We start from the raw sequence: 27,823 nt of genomic DNA on the forward strand, positions 1-27,823 counted from the left end.
GCGGATGTCATTTGTCACCTTAATAAGAGCGATCTCAGTGCTGTGATGGGGTCTAAAACCTGACTGGAAAACATCAAAGGAGTTGTTCTTTAGGAGAAAGTCAGTAAGCTGTTGGTAAACAACTTTCTCAAGGACTTTGCCTAAAAATGGCAGATTTGAAATGGGCCAGTAGTTGTTCAGTACTGTGGCATTAAGACTGCTCTTCTTTAGGAGAGGCTTTATGACCGCAGTTTTCAAGGCCTTTGGGAATGTTCCAGATTGTAGTGACATGTTAACTATGTGAGGGAGTGGTGATAACAAACTGCTCAGCACAGACTTTAGAAATCTAGTGGGTAACAAATCGAGGCAGCATGTAGACGAACTCAGACTGGTGATGATCTCTTGGACAGTTTTGTCAGTTACAGGTGCAAAATGAGTCAGCTCTAAGTGTCTAGGTGGCTGCAGGGTTGTTATTGGTGTTGTGGAATTGATGGCATTTTTAATGGTCTGAACCTTGTCGCAAAAGAATACTGCAAACTCATTACACTTAGATGTGGAGATCAGTTCCAACAGCAGTTGAGCTGGAGGGTTTGTTAATCTGTTCACTGTTGCAAATAAGACACGTGAGTTGTTACTGCAGTTTCCAATAATTTCCGAAAAGTACCTCTCCCTTGTTCTACGTAATATCCGGTTGAACACGTACAACTTTTCTTTATAAATTTCATAATAAACATGAAGCTTCGACTTGCGCCATTTCCGCTCGGCCCTCCGGCACTCCCTTTTCTGTGCCCTGACCGAGTCGTCATTCCTCCATGGCGCCTTCTGCTTATTTTTAACCATTTTAACCTTCACAGGGGCAATGGTGTCCAGAACATTCAAAACACTCAAAGTAACAGAATTCAACAAATCATCATTAGAACATGAGGCATTTTCAAAGTTTATCATTTCCATGAACAGAGCACCTGTACTGTTATTTATGTGTCTCCTCCGAACAACTGCAGGACCAGCCGGTGGTTTGGGAGAAACAGACAGGTCAAAGAAGACACAGAAATGATCAGACAGAGCAACATCAACCACACTGACGTTTGAAATATTAACCCCCTTTGTAATGAGCAGGTCCAGAGTGTGCTGCGCTCTGCTGTGTGTGGGCTCACACACATGCTGAGTCAGGCCAAAGGTTTCAAGGACAGCACTGAGCTCTTTAGCATTTCTTTTAGCATTTCAGAGTAAATGAGTAAATGTAACTAGTTTCTACCCACCTCTGATTATTATTTTGGGATTATTATAGGACAGATTAATATGTGGTATTTATTAATATTTTAATTTGAAGGATGAGCTCAAAATCAATGATTAATTTATTTGACAGATACAGTGTGTGCATGTGGCCAGAAAGCCTGTTTTCAGGGCTGGCCATGCAGTGGGGGAAATGAGCTATATAACTTTAATATCAAAGGATTGCATTTGCTATTTTTTTTTTTATTAAGATCAGTAATAGTCAGACGGCATCCTGCTCTTGCGCAAGTTCGGGTGATACTTCAATCTCTGATAATAATTTCACATACAGCAAATACACTTACCGATAGCAAGATGCAGCCTGTGGCCAAAACACTGCAGTCTGACCCAGTGGTTGTGCCTTCGCAACATTTGCCCCGTTGTCAGTGGTCACACAGGTTAGTTGCTCCTCCCGCAGATGCCAGCTGGCCAAAGCTTCACATAACCCACACGCAGTGTTCTCTCCAGTGTGTTGTTCTGGAAAATACTGTGTCTGTAGACACCGTGCTTTCAGCTGAAATCCCGGTCCACGAAGTGACAAGTGAGACTGATGTAGGGCTCTGTGGTCCGGCTGGACCAGAGATCTGTGGAGCACGCAAAATACTCGACCTGGCACAGCTCTGACTCCACTGTCGTCCTGCATTTCTCATACAGTTTCGGAATTGCAACATCACAAAAATAATTCCGTGATGGCACCTGATATCGTCAGCCGAGTTTGTTAACTAGACTCACAAATCCGGGTCTGGTCACGGTATTAATGGGCATCATGTTCTTTGCCAAATAGTGAGTTATGGCCTCCGTTATTTCAGTGTGTCGTTTAGAGGACTTGTCATATGGAGTCGTGCTCACAAAACTCTGAGCAATAGACTGTTGCTGCAGTGATGGCAGCGTTACTTTACTGCTGCTCAAATTTTGTGCTTTAGATTGACTGGCCTTGAATTGTTCATGCAGCTCTTGATGGTGGTGCAGCAGGTGGTGATGGAGGTTGGTGGTGTTACCTCTAGACGTTGCTACAACCGCTCTGTAGGTCCTACACAGTACCTGAGTCTGTAAATCGTCTTCTCGCTTGAATCCAAAGTATTGCCAAATCGCAGAGGTGCTTTTTCTTTTTGGCACAAGTGTTTCGTCTGCATTTTCACCGCTCTGCTCTCCTGCCTCCGCCATCTCTCTCCATTCCTCTTGCTACTAACGTCAGTGGAGCCGGGTATCATCTGATTGGCTAAACAGTGTGCATGCTTGGCCCATGTGTCCAGGGCTCCATCTGATTGGCCAAATGTCAGCATGCTGAGTGTGAAAGCATGGCGCATGTAAACAAAACTTATCGCATGTCAGACCAACTTTTGCGATGTGAATGAATTTTTTTTTTTGCCTCAGTTCCAGCAATAGCCATGGCTGGAGGCATTGGGTCTCATTCATTAAAGTGAGTCAATCTGTGTGTAGATTTGCACATAAAAGCCTACGCTACTAAAAATCTACTCCGGATTCAGGAACGCTGCGGGAAACTCGGATTTGATCATAAACGTGTGTATGATCATGAATGCCAATCCATCGTAAAGTGACAGCGTGCTCCCAGTAATCAGCAATTAGCATAAATCCCCACCCATGAATAGCCAATGACCACCTTATAAGGAGGTGTGGGTGCATCCAGTTGACCTGTCAGTCATGGTGCAAAGAAAGAAAGAGAAAGAAAAAAGAATTTTTACGAAGCGGAGATCGAAATTATTTTGGGTGAAATGGACTTAAGAAAAAACATTTTATTTTCTTCAGTTAGTGATGTGACAGGGACAGGCAAAGCGAAGGCCTGGAGGGAGGTAACAGATGCTGTAAATGTTGTCTCCGTAGTACAAAGAACCATGTCAGAAGTGAAGCGTAAATGGTTTGATATGAAACTGGAGGCAAAGAAACGCATAAGCACACACACAAAAATACAGCAGTCACCAAACAAACAGAAGATTCAGTTTTTGGGGGGTTTTGAATGAAGTGGGAACAGGAAACCAGAGATGTTTTGTGCTTAATAAACTCTAAATCAGTGATGGCTGTCGGAATGTAGAGCTATTTAACATTTATTTTAACAAATGATACGGATAACATATAGCCTACAGCAGTTTTGTATGCATCATCTTCAAATTATTTGAATCTTAATAGCCTTAAGCTCTGTTTTATACAACGTAAATTAAACATTTTTCAAATCAGATTTATTCATTCAATTGATCAAAAAGCCCCAAAAAAAAAAAAACGTGTTGTCTCAAATAATTCTTTCAGCTGGCGGGTGCTCCTTCGTGGCTCCACCACCTGTTGCTCCTGCTGCCCCTGCTGCCCTTGCTGAACCCAGGCACCGAGGCTGAAGAGGCTGTGATCCGGTTGTCCTTACGGATAGCCTGTTTTTATTATCATCATTCATCATGTAGAAAGAACGTGTATTCTGTTGAGTCGATTTACATAGATAATTCACAATCATGAACCTAATCTGGATGTTAAACCTGCTAATTGCCAACTAATTTAACTGAATGTGTTATATTTTTAATATTTTGTCATGTTTAGATTACGTGTCTCAAATGCATCTGTGTATTGTGTACATAACAGAGCGCAATACGAATTAAAATTGTAATTTCCAATAGTGACAAGCAATATTTATGTGTTTTAATAAATTTCATGAATGAGACCCATTATGTTTAAAGATTGTTCATCCATCGGTCCATTCCATCCTTGTGAACATGATATCTCAAGAATGCCATGAGGGAAATTCTTCAGATTTGGTACAAAAGTCCCCTTGGAGTCAGTGATGAAGTGATGTTTTTGGTGGTCAAAGGTCAAGGTCACTGTAACCTTGTCTGTCTCATGTTTGTGAACATGATATCTAAGAACGCCTTGAGGGAATTTCTTCAAATTTGGCACAAAGGTTAACTTGAACTTGAGGATGAACTGATTCGATTTTAGTGGTCAAGGGTCAAAGGTCAAGGTTGCTGTGACATTGCATTTAACTCATTCTTGTGAACGGAATATCTCAAGAACAGTTTGAGGGAATATCTTCAAATCTGACACAAATGTTCACTTGTACTTAACGATAGACTGATTAGTTTTTGATGGTCATAGGTTAAAGGTCAAGGTCATTGTGACCTTAACGATCTCATTCTTGATAACGTTATATCTCAAGAATGTGGGAATTTCTTCAAATTTAGCTCAAATGCTCACTTGGACTTAATGAACTGATTGGATTTCAGTAGTCAAAGTCAGTGTGACCTTGCATCTGTCTCATTCTCATGGACATGAAGAACACCTTAAGGGATTTCCTTAAATTTGACACAGATGTCCTCTTGGACTGAAGAAAAAAACGATAAGAGTTCTGTGGTCAAAGATTCAAGGTCAATGTGACCTCAGAATTTGTTTTGGCAATAACTGTAGAATTTATATGTTAATTATGACAAAACTTCATACAAATGACCAATAGGATAAAATAATTAAAGGGCCAGTGAGTAAAATGGGTTCAAAACAGTGACATCAGTGGTCAAATTCTAGATTGCAGGGCTCACTCGCTCACCCCTCCCGTCGGGTAAATGACGGTGGCCTCGTAGGGACAAAAAGCCTTGCGCACGACTTTTTCAGGAGTAGGTCTATCTAGCGACGAGGTGAATGTTTATTTAGAAATCTAAACCATGTTACGATATTGTAATGAATCCCTCACGAGCGGGAGACCAGAGGAGTGTTCGGGAAAAAGGCCAGTTTATTTGAGCACTCCAAAAACTCCGGTAACACTCCAGGGGGTAAAAGACTCCGTCCCAAACTCTGACTCTTCTAGCGTGACAGACACACTTCATAACTTTACACACATACTCGTTTACCGTACTGAGTGGGGACCCCCCTCCCCTCTCTGCTCCACCAATCTCCAGCCCGCACACTGACTGACAGCGTGGCCGGTAAACAGAGTTCAGCTGTTTATTTAGCCTAGCAATATCTCCGGACTGTAGTAGCTGCAATGGACGACTTTGAACACGATTTGGAAGAGTTTGTTGTAGCGGACACAGACCCAGAGCCATACCTGTTTAAGCCGGAGCACACAGATGAGGAACTCCATGTGTTGGATGCTGAGCGGGCGAGAAGATAGGCTGAACGCACAGAATGGGATTTGGTGCTACTGCTGCCATTGTTGGGGAGATATATCATCAGGAGGAAAAGCGCCGCAGAGAGTGCATTACAAGGAGTGAAGTTACGTCTTCTTTTCCTCGCAGATGAGGGTTTGGGTTCAATTTTCTCCTGTTGCGTTGCAAACGAATTTTATTTTATAGCGATCATACACTCGTATAAACATATTAGTGGGTAGAATATTCAGATTCAGATTCAGATTGACAATAAACCATGCCAAATATTACACACTGGCCCTTTAAGTGATGACATTTTATGAGAGTTGTAATTCTAGTTTTCTTTTGTGCTTGGCTGGAAGACAAATTGGTGCAAAGAACAAAGGGATCATACACTGAGCTGGCAACCAGTAATATCCCCCATCGAGTTTGCATCTGTTCTTTACAGTCCATGTTAAAGATGAAGGTGTTGCTTTCTGTTAACGCTGCATGATATATTGTTTCAGCATCAACACTGGGATGTGCAGATGTGCAATACTGGCATCACAGGACATACAATGTCAGATAAGACAAAACATGTCATGCTGCAGCATTTTTGCTGCTTGATACAATAGGAAAACTAGTACTTGATGTTGTGTTACAAGCCAAGCCTTCCCCTTGTGCACTGGTTACATGTGTATGTGATGTAGTCTGGTGGCATTTCTTATTGGAAGTGAGACTCTCCTGTGTATGTATGTGTGTGTAGACGGACACTTTAACTGGGCCGTCAAATGTCGCAGACACAGCGAAGCACAGAAAGGTGAAGTGTTTTTCCAAAGCTACAGCAGTCAGCAGAAAGTTTGTAGATAAGCTCAGGTTCCAATATAACGACTTTTAAAAGGGCTGTGTTGAAGAAATACAGCACCTCTTAAGCACAGTTTTATCATGATGTCTCTTGACCATTCTTCACCACAGAGTTGGTGGACTTTTAAAGCTAGAGTGCAACTCTCAGCCAGACTGAAGCTTAATGAGTTAGCCCGGTGGTTCTCAAACTATTTTTTGGGCCAATGCCCCCCTATTCAGTACCCAAGTCCTTTACCACCCCCATTAATCATATTTAGGGTGATGTGTTATTCTGTCTTTTCCTGCCCTTCTTATCTCTTTAACAACACCTTTGAAAACATAATTAGCTGATATGAATTCCGAGTCCTGCATTAAATTCCATAAATGGCTGACTGGAGGCTCTTGATGTAATGAGTTAAACAAGCCTGAAGACTGAGGTGGCTGCTAATGCTGTAGAGCTCCTCTTTAGTTTTCCCGATGGATCCATAAAACTGCCTCAAAACTGTACCCAGCAAGGTCTTCTCAACAGACTGAATGTCGATGTTTTTTTTTTTTTTTTTTTAGATTTAACCAAGTGTGAAAGCAGTTCCAAGCCCATGTTGTTTGCCTTATAGTGTTCACTTTCCCAGGCTTCTCTCCTTCACTTCGTCCTGATCTGACGACCATTCATAGTTTAAATCAAATATTATTTCTAGAAATATGTCCATCTTTGTGACACAAAGTTTGTAACAATCCGTTAGGTAACGTTGGGTTACTATTAACCATTAATGTAGGCCTAATAAACACTCTAGAACACCTGTAAAGTGGAATGATACGTAAAGTTAAAAAGTGCTGTTATACTGTATTAGTGAGGGGTGGGAATCGCCACAGGACCCAAAATATGATATTATCAAAATACATAGGTCACAATACGATATTGTGATACGCTGAGTATTGTGATAAAATATATTGCAATAGGTCCCTATATTACGATTTATTGCCTTTTTTTCCCAACTTTCCATGGCAAAGTTGTAACTGCCAGAGCTGAAGCAAAAGGCGGCTAAAGAACTGCTACAAATGGGATCGTTTCTTTGTGAATTTGTTCGGACTTAGTTTTGATGAATGGTTGAATGACGATGAGGCTACTACTGCTGTTGCTTTGGTACATACTGGACACATGCTCTATATGTCTTTATGTATATGGGCTGAAATCTATGAAAATATATTGCCTAATATGTAAATAAATAATTATAGACACACTGGAAGTCAACAAATTTTTAAACTAATAAATCTGAAACATTTTTTGTTTTTTATTCCAAATGACCTGAAAAGCAGATTGGCAAAACACCACCTAAAAATGGGTTATTATGATATCTTTTAAACAAATAATGCATAGTAACTTTTATGAAATTATTCACTTCAGTAAAACAATTTTGGAACTCAAACTCAAACACTGCATTTGCAGAAGTTCTCCAACACTAAAGCCCTAATATAATGGTAGGGGAAACACTCACACCGGGTGTGAGGCAGGGGTGTCCAAACTACGGCCCGCGGGCCAACTGCGGCCTGCAGTTCATTTTTAATTGGCCCACAGACAACTCTAGAAATATAATGTAATATGGCACACATTTGAAACTTGTGTGAATCAATATCAGCATCTCTCCCTCCCCGACTTCTACCGGAGCTTGGAAAAGGAAAAGTTTCCTCTGATGAGATGCCACGCAAAAGTGGCAATCTGTTCGGCTCAACATACATATGTAAGCAAACATTTTCTCTGTTAATGCTAAACAAAAGCAGACTGAGAACCAAAATGACCAACAGCCATCTCAACCACCAAGTTTACTCCTGACCTGCCAGCCATCCTTCAGTCCAAAGCGCAGCATCACTGCTCCCACCGAGTGCAATGCCGTTCCCATTTTACGTGAGGTAAAAAGATATTACACAGTATTCATGTGTTAATAAGCAGGGGTGCACGTAACTGGTATGCAGGTACGCACATGCGACAAATTTCAATAATTCGTAACATCATTTCTGTCACTACTCTGTTTTTGCATACCTGAGCAGTGACACTGACTTTCTTGTCTACGCCTGTTTCTGGTTAACACACGGAGTAAACATCGCTGTGTACAGCGCACACACTGTGCAAAATCAGCTGATTGCAACTTTACTTACTGTGAGGCAGATTCAGTCGCTCCGTGGTCAAGGGACATTTGTCTGGATTTTTGGCACGAGTGGCGTCAGATCAGCCACCACAGCTGGATTGTCAGCGCTGCAATTTAAATACCCAGCACAGCTGATATTCACTGGAGTAACTCATTAAAAATTATGTGCACCCCTGTTAATTAGCCCAATTCAGTCAATTAAAGTTGATAACATTTTCTAACTAGAAAAGCACTCGGAGAGCGCAGACCTCCGCCAAGCAGCTCGGATTTCCCGCCATTTTATTATTTTATCCACTTGACTTCAGCCGTTCACCACCAAAATTTTATCATCTGTTCATTGTCCCATTATCAACCTTTCCTGAAAATTTCATCAAAATCGATTCAGACCTTTTTTGAGTTATTTTGCAAACAAACAAACAGACAAACACAGGCGAAAACATAACCTTCTTATCAAAGTCGTCTTATTAAAAATTTGAAACAACCGGAGTTAATCCTACGAGACGATACATACATAAAAGGCTTTTCTCACAGCGCCGGCATGAGCACCGGCCGCGCTGGAAATAGAGCAGTGGGCTGAAGCAGAGCTGCGCGGCGCATTGGCCGGCGCCAGTGTGGGTTGGTTCATAGAACATAATGGAGGCGGGCATTTTGACGCGCGGCGTACGGCGGCGGTGTGTGTTGCACATTAGTCTCAGGCCCAAAGTTTGAGCCCCTGTGGAAAGGGATGGAGCAGGGCCCCCTGCGCATGACTCCGAAGATCCCGCCTGACAGGGAGCTCCAATGGCCTCCCGCCCATGAGTGGCACTACCCCATGTGTGGCCAGTTCGGGGCCACCAGGATCAGCTGCACTTCCTCCTTCCAAACTCTCTGCAGCAGATACGGGAGAAGAGAGAATGGGGGAAATGCATACAGCAGGCTTTGAGGCAGCTGGTGTGCCATGGCATCGATGCAAGGGGGAGAGTCCCACCCCATGGAACAGAACAGTGGGCAATGGGCATTGTTCCTGGTTGTGAACAGGTCGGCCACTGCCCTGCCAAAGAGGTGCCAGATCTCCCCAACCATCTCTGAATGCAGCCTCCAGTTCCCTGGACTTGGGCCTCCCCTGGAGAGTAGGTCCACCCCCGGTTCACAAATCAGGGCACATGCACGGCCCTGACGGATAGGAACTGTGTCTATGCCCACGCCACAGCCTGTGTGCTATTCTGCAGAGGTTGGGGGAGCCCAGGTCCCCTTGCCTGTTGACATATGCTGCTGCAACTGTGCTGCCAGTTCTTACTAGCATGTGACGGCCTTGCAGACTTGGAAAAAAATGCTGGAGGGCCAGGTGAATGGCTCTCAGTTCTAGAGAATTGATATGCTGGCACTTCCAGTGGGCGTGCCAGACCTAACTGGTGTCCATGCCCTCGTGGAGTGTGCCCCTGTCCACCATGGATGCATCTGTAGAGAGCACCTGGTGATGCAGTACTGGACCGAGCATACTCCCCCTCGAGGTCCTGCCACTACCTCAGGTCTGCACAAAGCTGCTAAGTGACGAGCACTGCTGCCTGCAACAGTCTCTGCAGACATAGCCCCAGGCTGAAGAGATGCCTCTGGACTGGACGCATGTGTAGAAGAGCCAATGGCACCACTAGTACCGAGGCTGCCATAAGAGAGAAACCTGCCTCTCCTGTGATGGCATCACCAACCCAGCTCTGGCATCCAGCCACTTAGAAACTGGGTGAACTGTAAACTGTGCAGGCTGGAGACTGCGCTTTTTCCCCAGACTGCGCAGCCCCAGACCCTGAATGTGATCCAACAGCATAGACACATGATGGCGGCACTGCTCCTCTGTTATAGTTTTGTGTCCTGTGCTGCTAACCTTTAAGTCGCTGAGGCTGCAGTGCTCTGTGCAAAAAGTTATGCTTACATCATGTCCCTGTTTTTGATATAAGGGTAAGAAAACAAAAAGAAGACAAAACAATCGTAAAGAAAGGGTGGGGGTAGGGTGTGGGGGACAAAACAAACAAACAAAAAAAAAACCCAATGTGTTTCTCATACCCTGTTACCTGATTGGGGGGGGCGCGGAGACTAGCCGCTTACATGTACTCCTGAGACAATATAGCACTTGGAACATCACAGAGTCAAAATATAAAAAGCAACAATGGAGTAGCTCAAGAACTTGGGGGAGTTAGTGGGTTAGTCTTGTCTATTAAAGATTACCTAAAGTCCGATCTAAAGGAGAATACATATTCAATCCATGACTTCCAGCAGTCTTCAGACTTTTCCTGTTCAAGTCTGAGTACAAATGTCAGTTTTTCCATGACAAAAATGTCATGGATCACATTGATCCAGTCCTCAACAGTGGGGGTTTCAGTTTTCAACCACTTTCTCGTGAGAGCCTTCTTACTCGCCAACAACAAAATATTGAACATATACCTATTTTCAAAACCATTAACAGTAACTGGTCTCAAACCCAAGTACAATGTTTCAAAGCAGAATGAGATTGTTGCTTTCAATACCTTTTCCATAACAGTTTTGATTTGTCCCCAATACTGCCTGAGCAGTGGGCAACCTCAGAACACATGGTAGTGATTTGCCTGGTCCTCTCCACAGGACCTCCAACAAGAAATGTCTCTGTTTAAAAACCGTTGATGTGCTGGTGTTTTAAAAAACCTTATTATATTTTTCCATCCAAATTCTCTCCAGGAGAGGACCGCTGTACTTTTCCACTGTTGTTTGTTCAGTTCCCATAATTCTAATTGCATTGTGAAATTCCCTTCCCTTTCCCATGTTTCTTTTATATAAATTGTGTCCTCACCCATTAATTCAGTTAGTGCGGTATACAACTTTGAAATACTTTTATGATCTGGGTCTGATTTATATCCCTTTAAAAAAACATTCAAAATACCTGAGTTTGTCTTATCTAAATCCTCCTTTTTTATTATCATCTCAGTATAATGTCTGATTTGTATAAATCTGTATCGGTCCAAATTTGTTAGGTCATGTCAGACTTTTAATTCCTCAAAGTTTCTGAAAACTCCGTCTACATAGAGGTCACTATATTTAACCATGCCGTAATCTATCCATTTTTTAAATCCAGTATCTATCCTGTTGGGGGTAAAATCTGGATCATAGGCTATCCATTTTATTAGCTGGTAGGGTTCTTTGGCCTGATGTTCTCTAATGATTTGAAACCAGAATTTGGGTGAAGTCTTTATCCATGGGTTAGCTTCTTTTAAATAATTAATTAATGCACTATCACCTATTATAGCTTGCAGTGGAATATCGCTTGATATCTGGCATTCTATCTCTTTCCACTGTGCCTTGTAGGATGGGTTGCATATGTGGACTAGAGTTTTTATCTGTGCTGCCTGGTAATAATTTTTAATATTTCGCAGGGAGAGACCTCCTTTCTCTTTGGGTATTTGTAATGTCCTATACCTTATCCTTGGCCTCTTTCCCTGCCAAATAAATCTTGAAATCATCTTATCTAATTCATGAAATTTTCCATTTGGGTGTTCAGCTGGTATGGTCTGAAAGAGATATAAAATCTGTGGTAATAAATTCATTTTTATTGCTTCTACTCTTTGTGCTACACCTAGGAAGGGAACTAAATTCCATCTGGCCAGATCAGACTTGAATCTAGAAATTAAAGGACCGTAGTTTAGTTGTATAATTTTGTCAGTTTCTTTTGGAATACTCACCCCCAGATATTTAATGGCTTCTAGATCCCAATTTATTTTAAATTGATCTCTAATAGGTGAGCTGGGTATGTAGTTAAAAGACAGTACTTGGGATTTGTGAGTATTTAATCTGTAACCCGATAATGATCCTTATTCTATTAAAGTTGTATTTAAGTCAGGGAAGGAAGTGTTCGGGCACTCCAAGTATAATAAAATGTCATCTGCAAATAAAGCTATTTTTTGCTCACCTTGGGCCAGTCTAATTCCCTGTATTTTCTCATTTTGCCTTATCCACTGACTCAAGGGCTCTATGAAAATCACAAATAGAAGCGGGGACAAGGGGCAACCTTGTCGGCATCCCCGTTCTAGCTCAAAAGAATTTGATAATCCACCATTAATCCGTATCTTCGTTGTTGGTTTGTTATATAACGCTTTTATTGTCTCAACAAATTTTTCGTGAAAGTGAAATCTAAATAATACTCTATATAGAAAAGACCAATCTACAGAATCAAATGCCTTTTCAGCGTCTAGTCCTAATATAACTGCTTCTATATTGTTCATTTTGATATGGTTGACTATATGTAGGGACCGTTGTATATTGTCCTGGGTTTGCCTCTGTCTAGTGAAACCGGTCTCATCCAAATTAATAATATCTGGGAGTATATTTTCTAGCCTCCTAGCTAAAATTGAGGTAAAAAGTTTGTAGTCCTGGTTTAGAACACTAATCGGCCTATAATTGGAGCAATCCAACCTATCCCTCCCCTCCTTTGGTATCACTGCAATGACCGCTTCCTGCCACGATGGAGGAATCTCATCTTTTTCGAATACCCAGTTGAATGTTCTCTGACGCAATGGTATTAGTGGCTCTTTAAAGGTCTTATACCATTCACTAACGTCTTTTATCTTTTGTGTAGTTTCCAAGTCTGTTTTGTCTTTATTTTTCCTTTCTAGGTTATCTAGTTCTAGTTCTAATCTGTTTAATTTTTCTTTTCAAAGTTCCTTTTGCAATGCCAATTTCGCTATAATTTTCCCTCTTAACCCTGTAAGACCCAGATATAGAAAAAAATGAACTTTTTTTTTTTTGACCTCTCAGATATTGTTTTAGGAGGCCTCTGATGAAATTAAAGAGTTTTCAATTTTTTTTTTTACATTTTAGTAAGTTTTTAGGGAAATGTAAATTTGCAATGTTGGGCATAGTTGGGAGCAGAACTTATGTGTTTGTACTCACTTTGTCTGAACAGATACACAGAACATTTAAGTATTCATTTGCAGGGTTGATTGCTTACTTAGCCCTATAACAGTATATATCATGAGTAATAATCACACAACAATCATAGTTGTATGAATAAGCATTTATTAATAAAAATATTGGAAAAAAATGTATTTACAAAACTTTTTCCTCCATTACTTTCAATGTGGTTTGAATGAAGTCTGTGTTCACTTGCAGTGATAGTCTCTAAAACAGTTCTTTTCATCTGTTAAGCACAGGTGAACATTGCACTTGCTACACAGTGTGTTTGTGTATCCATTATTGCAGTGTCTGCAGCGTCCTCTCTTCGTCTTTTTTGGGAAATGTGCAATCATGTCTTTGTGTACATCCAGTGGGGGGTGGTCCGATGACCACTTGGCTGGGGGACTCACATCTGTTGAGGATGGTCTCTTCTGAGGATCCAAAGGGCTCCCTGATGGCACCGTCTGTGTGAATGTGTTCGTCTTCCCTGAAGATGGTCGCCCTCTCTTGGGTGTTGTGTTGTGTGTGTTCACCAGGATGAGAGAGGATGCAAGTTGTACTTTAAACTGTTTCCTGTTCAGTATCTCTTTCTTGGTCATCTTCAGAGCTTTACAGTCCCGCTTATAGAGGAGCCAGGCGTTAATCACAGCAAGGATGATGGTGTGCTAGAAGATGTACATGTACCAGCGGCGGGATGTCATGGGGAACTTGTACTTGGCAGCAAATGAGTCCAACAAATCCACACCTCCCATGTGTTTGTTGTAGGTACCAACAATGTAAGGCCTCTCAACATCAATAATGGTTTTGGTGGCTTTGTCCTAGCGCTGAATCTTCTGCACAGGTTCTGGTCCAGCAAAGGATGACACAAGTGTGACCACTCTGTTGTCATACCATTTGACAGCGCAGATGTTGTGGTTCCCCTCCACTCGGACATCAAAGCTTCCTCTCCCCTTTTTCTTCAAGCTCTTCTCATCTTCAAGGTTGCAGTTGGGTAGGCGTACCTGCCTCGCTGTTCCCACATAATGGATTCCACGCTCAAGGAGCTTGACTACCAATGGGACACAGGTGAAGTAGTTGTCTGCGTAGATCTTGTAGTTTTGACCCTCTGGAAGCGTGGAGGTGAGCTTCATCACAACATCACCTGACAGTCCAAGTTCAGATTTGGCTTGTCGTATTCCATCAACACTCCCTTGGTACACATCAAAGTCACAGAGCATGCCAGAGATTCCAGTTCTCACCCACAGTTTGAACCCCCATGGGTGTGGCTTGCCACGCATATATTGCTTGATGTTACTGAATCTCCCCTTGAAAGGAATCATCATTTCATCCATAGAGTTGTGCTCTTCGGGTACCACCTGCATGGTCTGAGTTTCCAGAGTTTGTCCTTCTTTTCCATCTCTGACACAGTCAAGTTGTTTATAAAGTGTAATGAAGTCAACAGAGATTGGAATCTGTTGCGGGGCATCACATCAGAAACAGGGGTGTACCGTGTGTCTGTCTCCGAATACATACGGATTCCAGACATTTGCATTAGGCCCATCTTCAGGTACATGCCAAGCATCTTCTCAATTTCCTTATTATTGGTGGTACATTCAAACAATACTGTCTGGCTGGTCTATTATGCTCTCCACTTATCATACTGAAAGGAACACATGCATCCCCCCAGAGCACTTACAGGTTCACATTCAAGACCATTCGCACCTGTCCCTGAACAATGCAACAGGCATCCCCCCAACAAATCCAGAACATTCAGAACCTGTTTTTCTATCTCCTAATGCTACAAACTGCTGCTTGGGCAACACTGAGAAAAACAGCTCAGGATCATTTAGAAGTTAAAAAACAAACAAAAAAGTACAAAGATACAGGGAGTTTCAAATACTGCTATAGATGCTGGAGTTTCAAATACCCCATACAATTTATTCATGTGTTTAATTATGGTCTAAGCTAAACTAAGTAAAAATTTAACAGAAAAGCACATTTAGAGCTTAGTTACAATGAATCATCTAATACTTTAAATTTCTACTACATTTTTTTTCAATCTGTGACCATGTGAGAAGTGCAGTGACCTTATGTAATGTGTAAGGAGCACAGGCTATTTTGACTACCACACTGACCCAGCGTTGTAGAATTACAACATAGACATAGCAAGCTCTAAATCAAATTTGATGAATGTTTTCCAAAATAACTAAATATGTACATGTTCTAGACGTTGTAATAAACACAAAAAAAATATTTAAGGAATTTTACTTACTTAAATCCTGACAAATCCAGTCATGCAAAAAAAGGAGATGAGCTCAGCGGGAAGTTTGCAGGTACAGTGAGTTCATGGCCAGATGACCAGACCTGTAAACACTTCTTCTATCCAATAGCATTGTGAGGACAAACAATAGGACCCATTAACTATGTAAATGTGGTCTTGAGAAAAAAAAAACATTTGCAGGCCTTTTTTTAGAATTGTTAAAAGTGATGTTGTAAATTTGCAACAGTGGGTTTTACAGGGTTAAGACTGCTTTGCAGGCGTCCCATAATATAGGAGGAGAGACTTCCCCATTATCATTTTCCTCCAGATAAGTTTGGATTTCATCCTGCAATTCTAGTTTCATTGCTCCTTTAAGTATGCTTGAGTTCAATCTCCATGAGAAAGTATTTGTCTTCTTTTTGATGTCTAAGTCCATGTAAACAGGGCTATGGTCAGACAAGTCCATCATTCCAATTCTACATGACTTAACAATGCAAATATCCTTATTATACAAAAAAATAGTCAGTTCTAGAGTAAGTTGAATGGGGTGAAGAATAAAACGTGTAATCCCTAGTAGTGGGGTTAAATTCCCTCCACACATCACAAATTCCCATTTCCTTAAGCATCTCAATTTCAATTCAATTTTCAATTTTATTTATAAAGCCCAATATCACAAATCACAATTTGCCTCACAGGGCTTTACAGCATACGACATCCCTCTGTCCTTAAGACCCTCACAGCGGATAAGGAAAAACTCCCCCCCAAAAAAACCCTTTAACGGGGGAAAAAAAACACGGTAGAAACCTCAGGAAGAGCAACTGAGGAGGGATCCCTCTTCCAGGACGGACAGACGTGCAATAGATGTCATACAGAACAGATCAGCATAACAAATTAACAGTAATCCGCATGACACGAGACAGAAAGAGAGAGAGAGAGAGAGACAGAGAGAGAGAGAGAGATGCAGGTAATGACAGTAGCTTACAACAACATTAATGAAAGTAATAATATTATAGTTATAGTTCTGCTTACTGTGGTACAATATGTTGAAAGTATGTATTAATACCTGGCAGTATACATGTGTGACAATAATCATATGTGTATAATAACAGAAGAAGTATGACTAATGACTAATGATGGCAGCAGCAGCAGGAGGCATCTGGCGGGACCACGGCAGCAGCACAACCACACACGTCACGCTGTCCAGGCACCGCTGTGATATGAGTTAATCTGAGAGACAGTGGAGCACAAAGGCTCCGGAGAATATGCTGAGTTAGTGAGATCCAGAATGGCCTGTTTATCTAGATGCAGTAATAGGATACTAGAGAGAGAGAGAAGGTGCCCGGTGTATTATAGAGGGGTCCTCCGGCAGACTAGGCCTAAGTCAGTTTAACTAAGGGCTGGTACAGGACAAGCCTGAGCCAGCCCTAACTATAAGCTTTATCAAAGAGGAAAGTCTTAAGTCTAGTCTTAAATGTGGAGACGGTGTCTGCCTCCCGGACCATAACAGGAAGATGATTCCACAGGAGAGGAGCCTGATCGCTAAAGGCTCTGGCTCCTGATCTACTTTTGGAGACTTTAGGGACCACGAGTAACCCTGCGTTCTCAGAGCGCAGTGTTCTGGTGGGATAATATGGCACTATGAGCTCTCTAAGATATGACGGAGCTTGACCATTTAGAGCTTTATAAGTTAACAGTAGGATTTTAAATTCAATTCTGGATTTTACAGGGAGCCAGTGCAGAGAAGCTAAAACTGGAGAGATATGATCGTTTCTTAGTTCCTGTTAGTACACGTGCTGCTGCATTCTGAATTAGCTGGAGAGTTTTTAAGGACTTACTAGAGCTACCTGATAGTAGAGAGTTACAGTAATCCAGCCTTGAGGTAACAAAAGCGTGGACCAATTTTTCTGCATCTTTTCGGGTCAGGATAGGCCTAATTTTCGCAATATTACGCAGATGAAAAAATGCAGTCCGTGAGGTTTGCTTTAAATGAGAATTAAAAGACAAATCTTGATCAAATATTACTCCGAGGTTTCTTACGGTAGTGGCAGGGGCCAGAGCAATGCCATCTAGAGAAACTATGTCATCAGATAAAGAGTCTCTGAGTTGTTTGGGGCCAAGAACAATAACTTCAGTTTTGTCTGAATTTAACATCAGGAAATTGGTGCTCATCCAAGTTTTTATGTCTTTAAGGCAATTATGGAGTTTAGTTAATTGATTGCTTTCTTCTGGCTTCATTGATAAATACAACTGAGTATCATCCGCATAACAATGGAAATTTATAGAGTGATTTCTAATGATGTTACCTAAAGGAAGCATATATAGAGTAAACAGGATTGGTCCGAACACAGAACCTTGCGGAACTCCAAAACAAACTTTAGTACGTAAGGATGGTTCATTGCGAACGTCAACAAATTGAAAACGATCAGATAAATAAGATTTAAACCAGCTTAGTGCTGAACCTTTTAAGCCAATTAAGTGATCCAGTCTCTGCAGTAGAATTTGATGGTCAATTGTGTCAAACGCCGCACTAAGATCTAATAAAACAAGTACAGAGACGAGTCCTTTGTCTGAAGCAATCAGAAGGTCATTTGTAATTTTAACTAGAGCTGTCTCAGTGCTATGATGCACTCTAAATCCTGACTGAAATTCCTCAAATAAATTATTATCCTGGAGAAAATCACACAGCTGGTCTGCGACTACTTTCTCAAGGATCTTTGACATAAAGGGAAGATTAGATATTGGTCTATAATTGGCTAACACCTCTGGATCCAGGGTGGGCTTTTTTTAGTAGAGGTTTAATTACAGCTATCTTAAAAGACTGTGGTACATAGCCTGTTAATAAGGATATATTGATCATATCTAATATATGAGTGTTAACTAAAGGAAAGACCTCCTTAAGTAGCCTAGTTGGGATGGGGTCTAAGAGACACGTTGATGATTTAGATGAAGAAATCACTGCAGTCAATTCTTGAAGAGAAATTGGGGAGAAGCAATCTAAATATATATATTAGATTTTACAGCTGTGTTTGAGGTTAGACAGGTACTATCTGAGGACAGGAGGTCATGAATTTTGCCTCTAATAGTTAGAATTTTGTCATTAAAAAAGCTCATAAAATCATTACTGCTAAGGGCTAAGGGAATACAAGGCTCAATAGAGCTTTGACTCTCAGTCAGCCTGGCTACAGTGCTGAAAAGAAACCTGGGGTTGTTCTTATTGTCTTCTATTAGAGCTGAGTAATAGTTTGCTCTGGCATTGCGGAGGCCCCTCTTATAAGTTTTGAGACTGTCTGTCCAGATTAAACGAGATTCTTCCAGTTTGGTTAATCGCCAGTTCCTTTCAAATTTTCGCGATATTTGTTTTAACTTACGGGTTTGACAGTTACACCAAGGAGCGAACTTTCTTTGCTTTTTTAACTTCTTTTTAAGAGGAGCTACAGAGTCGAGCGTTGTTCATAGTGAGCCTACGGTGCTATCAACAAAATGATCAATTCGGGAGAGGTTAAAGTCGACACGGGAAACCTCTGTTACTGAAGGTATTGGTATTGAATTTAACGACGAAGTAATCTTTTCCTTAAGTTTTGCGACAGCACTATCTGATAAACATCTAGTATAGTAACTGTTGCTGAGTGGCGTGTAATCGAGTAAAAAGAAATCAAAAGTAATCAGATAATGATCCGATAGCGAGGATTCTGTGGAAAGACTTTTAGGTTATCAATTTCAATTCCATACGTCAGAACTAGATCGAGGGTATGGTTAAAACAATGAGTAGGTTCATGTACACCCTGACTGAAGCCAATGGAGTCTAATAATGAGATAAACGCGGTAGCCAGGGAGTCATTATCAACGTCGACATGAATGTTAAAATTGCCTACAATAATAACTTTATCTGACTTAAGAACTAAACTGGATAAAAACTCTGAGAATTCAGATAAAAATTCAGAATACGGGCCAGGAGCACAGTACACTATAACAAATAAAAGTGGCTGCGAGGTTTTCCAGGTCGGATGTAAAAGACTAAGAACGAGGCTTTCAAATGAATTATAATCTAGTTTAGGTTTAGGGCTCATTAACAGGCTAGAGTTAAAAATGGCTGCAACTCCCCCTCCTCGGCCGCTGCCTCGAGGAATGTGGGTATTATTATGACTGGGAGGAGTGGACTCATTTAGACTGACATATTCATCTTGACACAGCCAGGTTTCAGTGAGACTGAGTAAATCAATATGATTATCTGATATTAATTCGTTTACTAACACTGCTTTAGACGATAGAGACCTGATATTCAACAGTCCGCATTTAATTCTCCTGTTTTGTCTTTCTGTCACAGAAGAGGTTTTAATTTTTATGAGGTTGGTATGCACAACTCCTCTTTGTTTAATTTTAGATTTAGATAATTTAGGCGGTCGGGGGACAGACACCGTTTGTATAAAACTATTAAAACTATGGCTGGGTAACTGAACTAGAAGCTCAGAGAGGCGTTTAGGACTGCGTCTCCGAGTCCTGGTCTCAACTCTGGGTTGTCAGGGATTTAAATTACTAATAAAGTTTGCCAGGTTCCTAGAAATGAGAGCAGCTCCATCCAAAGTGGGATGAATGCCGTCTCCTAATAAGACCAGGTTTTCCCAGAAAGTTTGCCAATTATTAACGAAACCCACATCGTTTGCTGGACACCACCTGGACAGCCAGCGGTTAAATGATGACATGCAGCTAAACATGTCATCACTGGTCAGATTTGGGAGGGTCCAGAGAAAACTACGAGTCCGACATCGTTTTGCATATTCACACACCGAAGCAATATTAATTTTAGTGACCTCCGATTGGCGTAACCGGGTGTCATTGCCGCCGACGTGAATAACAATCTTACTGAATCTACGTTTAGCTTTAGCCAGCAGCTTTAAATTTGATTCAGTGTCGCCCGCTCTGGCCCCAGGGATACATTTGACTATGGCCGCTGGTGTTGCTAACTTCACGTTTCTCAGAATAGAGCTGCCAATAACCAGAGTTTTATCCTCAGCGGGTGTGTCGCTGAGTGGGGAAAAGCGTATGGAAACGTGAACAGGCTGGTGGTGAGCCGTGGGCTTCGGCTTGGAGCTGTGCTTCTGGCGGACCGTGACCCAACCTCCGGGCTGAACGGGAGTTACCGGAGGACAGTTAGCAGAGGCTAAGGCTATGCTATGTGGCTCTGCACCAGCTACAGGGGACTGGCTAACTACCACAGTTGCTGAATGGTTTTCCATGGTGCGGAGCCGCGCTTCTAATTCACTAAGCCTCGCCTCCAACGCAGCAAATAAGCTACACTTGTTACAATTACCACTGTCGCTAAAGGAGGCAGAGGCATAACTGAACATTTGACACACCGGGCAAGAAAGAGCAGGAGAAGGAGAAGCCATGGCTAAGCTAATGTAGCTAACAAGGCTAAGAGCGTGCAAACAACAGCTAAGAGATTAGCGAGAAAGTCGTAGAAAGGAGGAGAGCTATAGGTGCTTAAACAGAACCAGTGTGGGTTATGACTTGAAGTAGACGTAAAAGCAGCGTTAAAGCAACTGAGGTGAGAAAGCAGGCAAGTGGAATTCACCAGAGCAGTACAGAATCACTGTCACAGAAACACCGGAAATGACACAACTCGCTTACCGCAATACGTCAGCACGTCATTGACTTTGCAACTTTGACCAAACAGTTCTCTCTCTCTCATTTTTTTACTCAAACTATTATTCTGGTTATGGCTGGGTCCTGAAGCGTCCCAACTCGGATTTAACCTTAAATTAAAATCGCCCCCACATATCACTATTCCTTGTGCTTTGGATATCATCAAATCAAAAATGTGCTTATAAAATAACCATTTAGCACCTGGTGGAGCATATACATTCAGCAAAGTGACTTCGATTCCTTCCAATCTTCCAATAACCATATTATATCTTCCCTCCTTATCTTTAAATTCTGATAATTTTTCAAAAATAATCTTACCAGATATTAATGTTGCCATATCTCTCCTACGTCCTAACTTGTATGACGATGAAAAAACTTGCAGGCCCTGCCTACAAAGTTTGGCATGTTCTTGTTCAGATAAATGAGTTTCTTGTAAATATACTATTCCTGCTTTTTCCTTTCTCATTTTACCTAAAATTTTACTCGTTTTTATCGGATTGAGGACCCCTTTCACATTGTAGGTCACTAAGCTAATTGAAGCTTTCTTTTCCTCCATGTAATCTTGAACTTGTGAGTCATTTTCCTCCACAATCTTCCCCTTTTGCTACTCAAACTTTTAAAGAACACGAACAAAACAGAACGATAAAACATGAACAGTTTTAGTGTTACAACTGTAAAGTAGTAAGTCCCTTGTAACGAGGTCATCTTTGTGACCTTATAGGAGCCGAGATGATGTGACTGCTCGGAGGGATAATTTCCACACCGCTCTGGTTGTGGAGGGCCCTCCCTAACAGCTCCGACCTGGTACATGCTTTCACTCACTTGTTCAAGTCCCGATCAGATGAGCCATAAACAATAGTGACATTATCAAGTCCCGAAGGAAATGTCAGTACATCATTGCCCCGCTGTATGTTTCACTACCAACAGAAAGTTTCAGTTTTTATCCCACCTGGGGATGTATTACACAAATCAAAAGGCAATGTTACATGGGTGTAGTGAATTTCCAGCTTTTAAACCAAGCATGCCCGCATGTCACTTTCTCCTGAAAGCGTCCAGTTTTTTCTTATATCCCGGTCGCTGAGTTTCGGCAGGTTTTTCTCCTCCTTTCGGCGCCCGGGTGGAGTGCCACATCAAAGTCTTAATCCTGTCCGACCAGCTCGCTGGAGGCTTGAGTACCATCACCGGGAGACCTCACCATGTCCTTCGTGGCTTCTGCTGCCGAGTTGTACACACACGTCTCCCCCTCGTAGAAAACCCTCAGTCTCGCCGGGAAAGGTGTTTGAAAACGTAGCTTTTTCTCCCGCAACACTCTCTTTGCCTCGGCGTATTCCCAGCGCTTCCTGAGGACATCTGTAGAAGTGAAAATCAGGGCCTGGAAGTGGGCCAGATGGCTCCCGACCTCGTCTTCTACTTCTCCTGCAGGTTGTCCTCTGAGTTGAATTAGTACCTTAGGTTCAGCTGGCTAGCTCTTAGAGAAACACTGTAGTCAAGTAGAATCGGGTGCAATCGAGTTTAATGTGTTCACAAGCAACAACACATACAACTCATTGAGTCAGGCTCTGGAGCACGACTGAAGTTTCACTCTCTGCGCTCTTCCTTTTATGCTGGTGAAGATTGGAGAGAATCTCCACCCTTTTCCTTTAATCCTTCCCACCTAAACCCAAATCTATTGGTGGCAGATCTTTTTCTTTTTAGCCTTTTTCCATCTGGTCCAAATCTATTGGTGGCAGGCCCCTTGGGCCCTTGCCCAAACATGACCTAGGCCTGGAAATCCCCAAATTCTCCCACCATTAGGTTCGGGGCTGGTTTCACTTTATTTTTTTAAAAATGTATGAAACCTGGGGACTTTCTCTATACAGTCCCCTGTGCTTTCATGCAATGTGAGCTTTTGAGTGTGTGTCATGCAATACAAACATTAAAGAGTGTGTGTGTGTGTGTGTGTGTGTGTGTTATTATTAAACAATACATGGTGTGGTATATGTGTGCTCTTCAATGTGAATACATATCCCTATGTTATGACTACATAAACTTGTATAACATTGTTTTATCACACATAGACGCAAAACAAACAGTTTTATAGGAACTTATAACATAAAACATGGTTATATGTTCTTCACTCTTAATCAATTTATGCAATTCAACACCTCTACCTGATTAAAGATTAAATCTTACACTACATTCCCCCCTTTGGGGCTACATAGTCCCATCTAATGCTTGAATCAAAGAGAGAAAAAATTATATATATTTTCCCCCCTTTGGGACTTCACAGTCCCATACTACTTAACTAGGATCAGTAAATGTCACACATAAACCAACTTCAGTGCAGTGAGCCTTCCGCTAAGTAATCATACTGTGTGAACATTATACAATAATGTTTTGAGCACAAAAGCTAAGCTAGACGTTTCATTGCATGCATGATTATTTATAGTGGCCTTATACACAGGTCACAATTGGCAAAACACATATCACTCTTTAACCCGTATTACTGTCTGGTTGTTGTCCATCAGACACATAGGCAGACACGCAGTCGCCGATAGGATGCCACCTGGTCCCTCAGCATTCCAACCTCCTATTGTAAAGCTTGATATCCGACCAGTTGTTGTTGTAAGGCATCCCTAGCCTGGGTCAGCTCCAGGACTTGGTTACGCAGATTGGCTATCTCTTGTTCAGTTAGCCGCAGGTGTTCCCTCTGCAGCCGTTTGTTCTCAGCCTTTCTGATTATGTAGGAGCCAATTTTTATGGGAAAACTGCGCACAAGTCGGCAGAAAGGGCCTGCTGGAACAGGATGGAGCAGGGTGCGTAGCTTCTTTACCAAGTCTTCATGCTCTTTCGTAGTTGGCACTCCATCAGGTAGTCTCCAGAGGAAACATTCCACCTGTTCTGGGCACACTCCTCCTCTGAGAGTTGCCCTATAAGCGGTGGGCTGGTAGGTGAATAGGACGACAGTGGTCCAAGATCGCCCTCTGACGATGACGATTGGTCAGGGGAGTGCAATGGCAGCAACCTAGCACGGGCACTGTCCTTAAGGTTTCTCTGCTGAGGCAGTGCCTGTGCTGTGGTGGGTGTCTGAACCTTTAATGCGGCCTGCATCAGGTATTGGGAACACTGCAGGCCTGGATTCACGTTCCCCCGGCTTCCTTCTCGACTGGGACCCGCCTGGACTCTGCCATCCAGATTAGAAGTACTGGGGATTGGGTTGGGCGCCTCTTGGTGGGTCCCACTCTGGCTGAGGGCTTCGACCGGGTCCGGGATCTCTTGCAGTATGTAGCGAAGCAGGGAATTGGTGGGAGGTTGGGTTGGTGGCTGAATTGATGGTCGGGGTTGAGCGTGTTGAGCGTAGAACTGTGGCAGCGTCATCTGGGGAGCGCCTCCGCTGGGGGTGCCGGCTGGTGCAGAACGGCTGGCCATTGGGCAGGGTAACCCTGGGTGGAATAGTGGAGGTGGAGATGGCGGATATGGCGAAGGAGGCTGGTTTGGTACTTGGCTCCTGCTGCTGGCACTGGAACCCAGGTTGGCCCCCCGGGTTCTGCTGGTATGGATATGGGGATCTCCAGTTCTCAGCCATGTTCTGCATCTATCTTAAGGTTGTAAAGGACATCTTTAATACACTTCATCTTGTGGTTCTTCTACTTCTTCCTTCAACACTTAATTCTATACATAAGCCATGCAAGCAGGATTAATTGTTAGTGGTTAAGTGTTAGTACTGGCCTGGTGACAGCAAGGGTATTAGGGGCGTGTGGCTTGTGACATCCTCCGTTCTACATAATCTCCTCATATTCTCCTTCCGCTTGCCTATATTTCTGCTCATATTGGACTGCCTCTACTGCCCTGCCTCGGGGCATTATCTCATATTGATTTCTGACATATTGCCCCATGATCTGATGTTGATCCTTAGGAACCTTTCCCTGAGAGCCACTCATGTCTTCATATGACTCTGCACCTTCAGTGGGCCATAGACCTTGGTCTATTATGACAAACTGTCCCATGTGGGTTTCCATAGCCTTTCTGAACACTAACCGCACTAAGGGAATAACACAACAAGCTACTATAAGAAGGGTCAACACAATAAGTCCCAGCAGTGCTCCAGTCATTCGCAAAATCTTCCCAGGGGACAGTCTACTTAGCCAATCCCAAATTGAGGAAACCCTAGTGTTCCAACTTGAGTGCTGCACATGTTGGTCTCTTAATGTACGTATGTTGTCTAAGGCTCGGGTTAAGTTGCCATCCTCCCCTGAGTGCATGGGTATGACAATACAGCAGCCTTCTCCTATCACATCACAGACCCCTTCGTCTTGAGCAAGCATTGTCTCGATAATGAGCCTATTTTGTAATGTCATCAAAGATGTGGCATGCAGTTGCTCACTTACTCCTTGTAAAGCGTCTGGTCCAGTTCACAAATCTCTGCTGATTGTACCACAGATCATTTACCCAGCGGCTGTTACATTCTACGTACTGGGCGTTCGATATGTACCCAAAAGGCGCGGAACCCCATCCTCTGGCCCATGATATCCAGTTCTCTGATATAGGCTGTTGCCCCTCGGGTATCCCGTACGTTATCTGTCCGTATGAGATATATATGTTAGCATCCTCCTTCCAGGAGTATGTTCAAGTGTCAGCCGATCTACGAGACCTTGTTTGAGTACTGTTATTTAGACTTTTGTTTAGACTTATTATCATAATTTGTCCTGTTAACATTACTGGGGCACAGATTCCTGTCCAATTTGCTGGTAGTACAGCTTGTACCTGGCGATCGCTTTTATACATCCAAAATATATCTGCTAATAGCTCTGTGCCGTTACCAAGGTCACCAATCCATACCTGGTGCGTATATGCATGATTGCGTGACATAATAGATGCGTTCCTTGAAGCACCACTGATTACCTGTTCACACTGAATTTTGGTTTCTTCAGTAGTATTACACACTTTTTCCTTTCTCCAATGATTTCCCTGGGTTGAGCGATTCTCATGCCTACAATGGATCAGCACCTCTGCCTCTTTGGAGGCGTTGCAATTGGTAGAGTTGTCTGATGCGCTTTCTATCTCATTTCCTCTTGCTATACAGAATGGAAATATGATATCTTGTGCCAAATGCACTACTGGAGGTACTTGATACTCCTGTTTAATTGGTTCAGGGGTGCCTTTAAGGCTTACAGGACAAATGGCAGTGTTATTGGTGTGTCTCCCTCTCCCTGCTGCCATCCACATGGTGCACTGGGCGAAACAGAAAGCTTTTACTGCACACTCCTCTATATCTGGGAGAGGCCTGACTCTGGGCAAGCCCCTCTTCCTGTGGCATGCTATACATGAGCTATTGGTGACCTGCTTAGCGGAGTATTCAAGCCATTGATAGAACTTATTGGACTTCCAGGTGGTTGTTCTTATTACCTCTACCCTCTGTGCCCTCACATCCCTTGATTTTCTCTGGGGTACTGGATCCAACTGAAGCCACTGGCGGGCTGCCTTTAAAGGTATGCCGTGCCCTGTGTCTGTGTCATTGCAACCTCCTATGTCACGTACAACTCTTGCTGTCACCTTTCCCTCTGCACTACAGCGTGGTCCTATGGACCAGCCATGCAACCTAATGCCTCCTGGACCCTCCACCTATGTAAGCATGCGATTTATAGTAGGTTAGTGAAACTATCTCTCTGTATGGTATCTTGCCCTGCTTTGCGGCTATGGTCCCTAGCCGCACACTCACCTACTTGTTCCTGGCTTTGTCCACCCTGCTCTGCTCCTTCTCTTTGTTTCACTCCTGCCAGGATGAGTAATAGGGTTAGTAATACTGCCGCAATTATTCCTATTCTAACTCCTCCCCCCATATTGCCTGGGCCCCCGTGGGGCTGGTCCCTCTCTGGGGCCTGTGTCTCCTCTGTCTGCGTTGCCTGTGTCTGCGTCTGACCCCTCTGTGTCTCTAGCCTCACCTGTTCCTGAGCTGCTACTTTCTGGGCTACTGCTTTCTGAGCTGCTGCCTTCTTCTCTTTCTCCTCTTTCTGCCTCTGCTCCCTCTGCTCTCTCTGTTCTTTCTGTGCTTGGGCCCTCATCACCGTCCCCGCGGCCATCAGATGACGACTCATGAGATTCATCGCCAGCCACTGTGGACGGGGTGCCTCCCTCCGAGTGTGCTCTCTGATGACACCCTCTCTGGCAGCGACCCACTGCTGTCACTCTGAACTCTGCCCCGGTCCCGTCTGCTCGCCAAGCGTGCTGACCTCCTGGTCCCCTGTTCCTGCGGGGAGGCATCGCCTTCCCCTTCTGGATGACCCTCTGCTTCCCTTGGGGCGGCCTCGCCTTCCCCTTGTGGTTCTGGGGGAGCTGCTCTCTGTCTGGGTCTAGGCCGGGGTATAGGTCTCTCTGGGTTGTTAGCTCTGCAGCAGTGGTTAAGATGGAACCAAACGTCCTTACCTTCTACTTTCAAGGCAGTTGGTGTGGCTAATACGACCTTGTATGGACCTTCCCTTCGTGGCTGGTCCCACTTCCTTTTGAACACCTTGAGGTACACCCACTCTCCAGGAAGTATTCTTTGAAGGTCCTCTGGGATTTCGACCCCTCTGTCCTCGGTGGCGGCTTTCACCTGCTGGAACACAGCCCTGTGGATACGAGTCAGACTTCGTAAGTAATCAAACATTTCACCTTGCAACTGTTCCAGCGAGGGCCCTTCATAGGGACCTCTCAAGTATGGTATTGGCATGGGTCAACCCGTAAGCATTTCATGCAGTGTTAGATGCGTGACTCTGCTGGCTTGTGAGCGCATTGACATT

The 27,823-nt window shown here is 43.1% G+C and overlaps 2 protein-coding genes across 6 annotated transcripts in view; one reads left to right on the forward strand and one right to left on the reverse strand.

Annotated features, from left to right (window-relative positions):
• The window catches only part of nek6 (NIMA-related kinase 6), a 116,168-nt gene that overhangs the window by 12,493 nt on the left and 75,852 nt on the right, over positions 1–27,823 (forward strand). The gene's annotated exons all lie outside the window — the stretch shown is intronic.
• LOC125905854 (uncharacterized) lies at positions 19,113–21,189 on the reverse strand. The gene has a single exon (XM_049604134.1). The coding sequence runs from the start codon at positions 20,807–20,809 to the stop codon at positions 19,940–19,942; it is 870 nt and encodes a 289-aa protein (XP_049460091.1). The 5' UTR covers positions 20,810–21,189; the 3' UTR covers positions 19,113–19,939.

The sequence above is a fragment of the Epinephelus fuscoguttatus genome, linkage group LG18, assembly GCF_011397635.1.
Source record: "Epinephelus fuscoguttatus linkage group LG18, E.fuscoguttatus.final_Chr_v1".
In the NCBI taxonomy this organism is placed as follows: domain Eukaryota; kingdom Metazoa; phylum Chordata; class Actinopteri; order Perciformes; family Serranidae; genus Epinephelus; species Epinephelus fuscoguttatus.